The 7,524-nt window shown below is 45.8% G+C and overlaps 1 protein-coding gene across 1 annotated transcript in view; it reads right to left on the bottom strand.

The window, feature by feature from the left end:
* Positions 1-1,620: 1,620 nt before the first annotated feature.
* The window catches only part of MAML3 (mastermind like transcriptional coactivator 3), a 245,894-nt gene continuing 239,990 nt past the window's right edge, over positions 1,621-7,524 (bottom strand). The window contains exons 4-5 of the mRNA XM_075150116.1: positions 6,194-6,281; positions 1,621-2,797 (exon numbers count right to left, since the gene is read on the bottom strand). Of these exons, the coding sequence (XP_075006217.1) occupies positions 1,806-2,797; positions 6,194-6,281 (1,080 nt within the window). The 3' untranslated portion in view covers positions 1,621-1,805. The remainder of the gene's footprint in view (positions 2,798-6,193; positions 6,282-7,524) is intronic.

The raw sequence follows: 7,524 nt of genomic DNA, 5'->3' as shown, positions 1-7,524 counted from the left end.
AGGACTTAAAAACGCAAGGTGCCAAGCCCCTCGGCTCCCGGGGATTTCAGTGGCCGAGCACCTCGCATCGCTGGGCCCAAGGAGAGCAGCGCACGAGGAGGTAATCGGGAGTTGGATCGTTGGTACTGGTCGTTGTACACTGGAGAGGCTTTCGCTAGAGAGCACATCTTATGGCTCACAGGCCAGCATTAGGCCCAAGGTTCCCAAACTTTTTGGACTGTGGATCACGTTAACATTTTTTGTGCACCACTCTATACCCTGATAAGCAGCTCTCAGCTGAAAACACTAAAAAGGTGATAGGTTTCGGAGGACAGCTTACCTCCGCCTCAGACTGCAGCTCGGGAACCGCTGCTGTAGACATTCAGAACGGCCGGCATCTCAGTATTGTGCAAGACATATCACAACTTCATTGCGGTGCGGATCAGGACGCGTCCGCACTGTAGAGATAGTGATACGTCGCTAATACCTAAAAGCTTATTTGGGCAGACCCCATGTTTGTTATAACTACATCAATTATTTTACCCATTCATGAATGATCTTTACAGTAGTCCTTCCTTGGTTCCTGTTCTTCAAATACTGCAGTGAATTTTATTCCACCAAACCAGAGAGATTAGACCAAACATCTGTTTAAAACTGAAGATCAGGTTGCATATAACACCACATCGAGAGCCCAGACACTCCAGGGTAATACTATCCGCCGACCTTGCACTTTTCAAGAGGAGAGGAGAAACTCATTCTGCCTGCCAAAGCCTCCCTGTACATTTTCTCATGCCTGTTTCCTCCTCCCCTGCCTGCCCCTTTGTGGCAGTCGTTGCTCGCCCGAAAAAAGTGCAGCCAGCTCACCTTGCTTTACGCCGAAGGACAGGAGGGGAAGGAAGTGAACTGAAAACATACTGGGGAGGAAGGAGAGAGAAGGACCCGCTCAGGACCTACGCTGATGTCTCTTGGTACCTCCTAGCCCTTCAACACCACTCGCAGCTGCTGTTCTGCACCCCCAGGCAGCAGATACATGCCAAAGTGCTCTGACGGGGAAGCGCTATTGCAAGTCCCAAGGGGACTAAATAGCTCATTAAGTTAACCCACCCACCTACGCCGTCTCCAGCAGCAGTCCCATAATCAAACTGTCCTCACCACACTACCAAATTTACAGTCTCCTACACTTTTATTGGATTTTTATCACCCTGCAGTGAAAATGGTGACCTCCCTGTGACTGTTTAGGTTTGTCACGTGTGTGCTGCACGTTCCTTTGTGATAGCCCAGAGCCGGGCCTGGCCGTGGCTCACTGAGACCTGCTTACCCCGGGGTTAAGCCCATTTCTGACCATGGCCTGTGCAATTGCCCACGGACGACTTTAGGCTTCGCTCCCAGCTGTTTTCATCTGCTCCCCTGAAAGTTGCAGCGTTTACAGTTAGGTGAGGTGGGAGATATCGGGACCACCCCATACCACTGTGCAATGAAGCCTCGTTTCAGTGGGGAAAGACCAAATTTTCCCAACCAGAGGCATCACCTGGCTTTTCCAGTTTCCCCATCCTGCCCCCCACACACACACAGAGCGGGTGCTGCCACGCAATGGAGATTGCTTGGTGGAAGTCTTGGGATGCCGATGTTTTCATCGTCCCTTGAATCTTCCAAAGTTGGCTACAGATCAGCTCAGTTTGCACGATTAAAAACAAAAAAAACCAAAATAACCCCAAACCAAACCAATTCAAACAAAAAAACAACAATCCAAGGATGGGGAGAACATCCAACTCTCTCTTTTCTTTTTTCAAACGTAACAACCAAAGCTCCAGACTATACAAGCCCGTTCACTGGGGGTTTCCAAATAACTCATCAAGTTCTTGTATCCACTCATCCCCTGGTCCGCTCTTAATGATGGAGTCCACAAGGTCCGCGCCCTCTGCTAAACTGGAGAATGACCCCCCTGCTCCTTCATTACTGTAGTTGTAAGATATGTCCTGAGTGGGATTCCTCTCGTAGGCCTGGCCTTGGCTGCTCTGAGCAAAGTTACCCCCTGGCATTTGCTGCGTCGGAGGCTGACTAAAGCCAGACATCGCGGGGACCCCTTGGCTTATTGCAGGCATTACCATCGGCCTGGCCTGGCCGGCTCCTTGTTGCCCAGGTAGTGGTTGCAGCAACTGTCTCCCCATCGCTGGGTTCAGGGCTCTTACTGTTCCACTCGTGTCCACAACTGTCTGATTAAGCCCCTGTGGGAAATGTTGCTTGGACAGCCGTGGCTGCCCAGACTGCATTGGGTACGTTGTGCCATTGTTGAAGGGCGCCATTTCACCGCTAGTCCTTCCAGGTATACCTTGTAAGCCTCGCTGCTGCCAGTTTTGTGTTCCTTGAGGGACAGTCCCCATCAGGTTTTGAAGTCGTGGGGCTTGTGGCCTGGGTAAGACCTGGCCCACAGGTCCTTTCATCTGCTGCTGATGCTGGGGAAGAGCAGAGTTTACCAGCATGTTCTGACCAAAATTGCCGACCATTCCCACCGCTTGTCCGGAGGCAGGCTGCCTCGTTCCCTGGCCTGCGTTATGTGCCATGCTCATGCCACTTTGGTTTGGGTGCTGCAACATTTGGCTCATCCCTGTGCTCATACTGTACATTCCCGGCTGGCTGGAAGAGGCGTTGCTGTAAGGAGCCATGCCCATGTCCGACTGGCCTGCCGTCGTGGGCAGTGGGCTCGGGTTCTGGGAGGGACCCATCGCCATCATGCTCGCGTTCTGGGCCATCATTCGGGATGTCCTCATGCTCTGGAGTGCTGCTTGGTTTCTCACAGCTGCTATATCCTGGGGAGAACCTACACCGAAAAGGGAGGAAGGTAAGAAAAAACCACAACCCCGTAAATCTTAATTAACATGTCTTTGCGTAAGAGAGAATCTGTAGGAGCCTTCTGCATCACAGTAGGATCTCAGATTGCTGTGCTTTCTGAGTGAATAAATTATTGTTTCACATGAAGGTTAGCAGAGAGCTAGAAGGTCATCCATCCTTGGGAGATGTGCTTGCTGCCTAACGTTAGTTGCATTTCAGAGATTATGTGTTCCCCACCTCCCTCTGGCTGCAGCCTCTGTCCTCACCTGCCAGGTCCCCTCTCCTTGAAGGTCAGAGTCAACACAGCTCAAGCGCTACCCTAAACAGGAATCGCTGATCGTGTTATGTATTCAATTTGTGAAGCGGGACACTGTTCAGCGGAGAATACCATCGATGCAGATGAGCAGCCTGATTTCCCTTAAGGCCTAAAATGAGGCTGGCAAGGTTAAAAGGCCAATGATTTACTCACTAAGTAATTCTCAATTATGACAATTTTGGGATGTGTACCCAAAGGGATTCATGGCTTCAGATTCTTGAAGAATTGAGGCAACACGATTGCATGCCTGACGCATGATTACAGCCATGGTTGCCTCCCTGATAATAACTTACTCAGGTACCTAAGCTAGACAGCCACAGGAGCTGCAAGGCTAAAATAGGCCTGCCTTTCTCTTACCTCGCCAGGACCAGAGATTAAATTTTTAAGAAGTGACCTGGGAGTCAAAGTCCCCTTTCAAAAGTAAATGTGAGTCTTTCTTTTTGTGGGTATTTTTTCCCCAGGACCGGTGACAATGTGCACCTTCCTCCATGAAAAAAAATAAGTCCCTAAGACTTCAAAGTTGCATACGCACTGTGATTCAGTAGCACTTAGCTTCTTCAGATAAGCCTAAGTCAGCTTCTAGCAAGCAAATGAGAAAGCGTCCAGTGGTCTTCTTCAATGGCAGCAAAGCAGCTGAACTTCAGTTTACCATTTGAAGCTCACTTTTAAATATCTCCATTGTCTTTCAGAAGTAAGCCTTGAAAATGGAAATGTCAGGCTCAGAAGGCCAATCAATTTTTTAATAGCTCAGGAGGCATAAATGAATGGATTTTCTATATCATTGTTACTGATTAAGTCTATGGAAAGAAGAAAAATTGTTTTTTGTGGACATTTAAAGCGGGGAGAGTGTATTAGTGAATCGATATTATAAGCACATTTTACTCCACCTTAGGCCAGTGATGGGAAACCAGAAAATCCTAACCTTGTTAAATTCCACACCGTGGCAGATAACTGAACCATGCTTGTGTCTTCCTTTCAGGGGTGGGGGGGAGCTATCGATTTCTGGGAAGCCAATATGCTTCTGTATTTACTATCTTAATTTAAAAACAATTACCAGAGCTCTGATTATGCCATGGGTTCATTGTGGTTTTGAGTCACTACCATACCAAACTAAATACGATACTCTGCAGGTGAAGCTCCGAGAGTATGGGGCACACAATTACTCCCGGCTCAAGCATTATTAAATGAAAGATGTAAATATAAAATGGTTGCTTTAAGAGGCATGAACTGTACAACAAAATCTGACTGTTACTAAATCAGCCCCTATCTGTTGTCCCTCAGTGGCAGACAACATACCTGAACATCCGTGGAGAATAGAGAACACTGGCCCTGTTATTTACATCGGCTTGGTTCCCATGAGAAATGGGTATGAATAAAGGAAGTGTCATCTCTGTAGTTCTGCATGTAATGCAGAGCATGGCTACATCGCCTTTTTGCTGCAGCAGGATAAGCTTCTGGAGGATGCTTTTAGCTCCAATATACAGATAAAGGAAACATTTTGTAGCGTGAAGAGAGACCATCTGGATGTCACTTGAACAGGGCAAATGTAGGGGCAGCTTTTACTTTATCCATGCTATCAAACCGTTTTCTTAATGATTGGCACTGGGGTCCCCTTGATTTTTCTTAATTTAGATCGCCTCCTCCTTCCATGACAAGAAGCAGTCTCTTTTTACAATGACTCCAGCAAGTGCTTAAGATACAGATAATGTTAAAAACTTACTTAATGCATCTTTAGCTATTTTTTAATTGAAAATGGCAGTTGACAACCTCCAAAGGAGTCACTACCAGCAAGTGGTTCACATACTACTTTTGTTAACTACCATGCTTGGTATAAGAGACCGGAGATCAGACACAGAGTAGTTAGAAGAGAGATGCAACAGATTTTAAGATTTTGGGCCACCTTCTGGTCTCATTTACACATAACCTACTGCACTGGATTACATTCTTGTGACTAAATAGGAAAAATGGTGAAATATTTATATTTAAATTAGCTCATTTATGAAAATTAATTCCTTGCTCTGTCAGATTAGCCTAAACTCTCTTCTCCATTTCTTTTAAATAATACATATGAAGGCAAGGTTTCAAAGAAGTGTTAATGCAGAAAGATTTTACATGTGCATCTCAATGTACGGCAGTGCACACACATATAATTTGATTTTGCAAGTGAATTACTGGTGGGGAAAAATCATTTCAGACAGAATTTGTGCTGCCACAGATAAAAATGAGAAGGCGATTAGAAGGAGCCACCCTGATATATACCAGCAGAAGATCTGGCTGCCTGTTCACTTCCTGGCTATGAGAACTGCAATAAGCTTGCCTCCCTTATTTTCTGTTGCAGTTACATGATGCTATCACGAATATACAGTGCAAGTGCATGTTCGTTTCATGTCTACTTAGAATCCACGGTTAGTGAAGACATTCAGCTGATGATCTGCACCTAAAAAGCTCAGAATTAACTTCTTTTCCTAAGCCAAAGTGACTGTACTCCTAAGCCAAAGTGACTGTACTTACATTCTTCAGTTATCTGCGAGCACATCGAAATAATACTTGCTTTTTTTGAGATCATTAAAAAATCTCCATTTACATCTCAGATGTTTCACTGGGTTTCCCACACCTGACATTTAAGAGTCACTCCTCCACTCCTTATCCATCCAGATAAGGATGACCTCTCTGAAATTCTCTGCTCATCAAATTAGATAAAGTGGGGAACAAAGAGGGGTAAAACCAAGATACAGTGAAAGACACCAGCTAAAAAAAAAAGCATAATGAGAGTGGAGGCAAACAAGATAAATCCATAGAATCCATACGTCAAAGAGGCAAAACAAATGTCAAATAAAAAATGCAGCTTTCGCTGAGGGGAGCAGAAAGGAAATTAGAAACTTAACCAAATACACAAACCTGGGCATTCCCCTTGGGTAAAATATGCAGTATGTGCAAGTGTGCAACGGCCTGTCTTCCTCTTCTGTCACACTGCTTAAACCCTGGTCTTCACAAAACACATGAACTTTCACGTGCCCGCTACAGGGGCTTACATCGACTCCAATATAGGAAAAAGAATTTGACTTTTACCTTGGAACTGATTGACCTGTTGCACTGGATACGGGCTCCGCTGTTGCTGCAGATGCTGCCGAGGCAAATGTGACTGCTGCTGCAACTGCTGAAAATGAATGAGGGAAAGAAAGCAGAAGAGAAAAAGATGATTAATTAATTAGTGAGCTGAGAAAGGGGCTGGTGGCAAAAGTACTGCAGCAGAACTGCAGCGTTTCTTATCTAGCAAGCTGTTCTGGAGAGACAAGCAGAGTCATCTGAAGAGTCCTCCTGAGAGCACTTGGGCTACTTGGCACACGGACTCCTTTTGGTTCAAAAAGGAATAAGCACTGAGGCTAATATCATTTCTCCTTACTTACAACCACTTCATCTCGACCTCTACGGTGTGAACTTAACTGTCTTCAGGCTGAAAGGAGAAGGAGGGATATGAAATAACTTTGCTCACCTAGGTCTAAGGGCAACTGTAGCCACACATCCTTTCCTTCCCCCAGCCCTGCCAAGGTCTAGAGGTTTGTGTTCCTGGTACAAGACTTTCCTCCACCTCTGCACTCAAAACACTCAGCTGCAAGGACTACTGCATCCTGACCTGAGCACCGTGGCCTAGGACCATTCCCGAGCCAAACCAGACACGGCTACTACCGCACATTTCCTCTTGTGCTTCACTGAATGATATTTGGGGAGCAGGTGATTGCAAAATGCCTCCCTCCCTTGATTCAGTCCAGACTGCTCCTCTTGTGGTTATTTTCTATGAATACTCATGCACCTAAAACAGAATCGAGGGCTGATTATAAAAACGGAGAGGGTGTTTACCAGAACTTTCAAAGCCTAGGATATACTCGACTAAGCACTTACTAAAAGGACATGTCTTGGTGCTTCATCTGCAGCTGTACAAACACTGTGTCCAAAAACAAGGATGTGTAACGAAGGTAGAGAATGGCAAAGATGGGAAAGAAGCAAGTACTAGATCCCTGTGTTCATAAATACATGTTACAAACTATCAAAAAGATAAAAGGAACCTTGTTAGGCACAAAACACCCAAAAGCCAGGAGCCTGAGGACTGTGACTTCGTCACTTTTCGTCTATGCCAGCACACTTGACAGCCTCAGCCTTGTGGTTTTTCAACACTTTTAGGCTTGCCTTCAGCAGCCAAGTCAGTGACTGGCTCTTCGGTTTATGCACTTGAATTGACCTAATCCATGATGGGGGAACATTACTGCATCCTCACTCTTCTGCACTTGTTCACCTCTGAACCAATTCATGCATCTTTACCCTGAGTATTTCTAGGAGCATCCTTCCTGTTCATTGGGGGTGAATTTTTCTGTTTCTCAGGAGGACGGTGAGAAGAGGGGAAG

This window comes from Calonectris borealis, chromosome 4, assembly GCF_964195595.1.
Source record: "Calonectris borealis chromosome 4, bCalBor7.hap1.2, whole genome shotgun sequence".
Lineage (NCBI taxonomy): Eukaryota > Metazoa > Chordata > Aves > Procellariiformes > Procellariidae > Calonectris > Calonectris borealis.
Note: the sequence above shows the minus strand (reverse complement) of the source record. Positions and strands in the feature narration are given on the sequence as shown.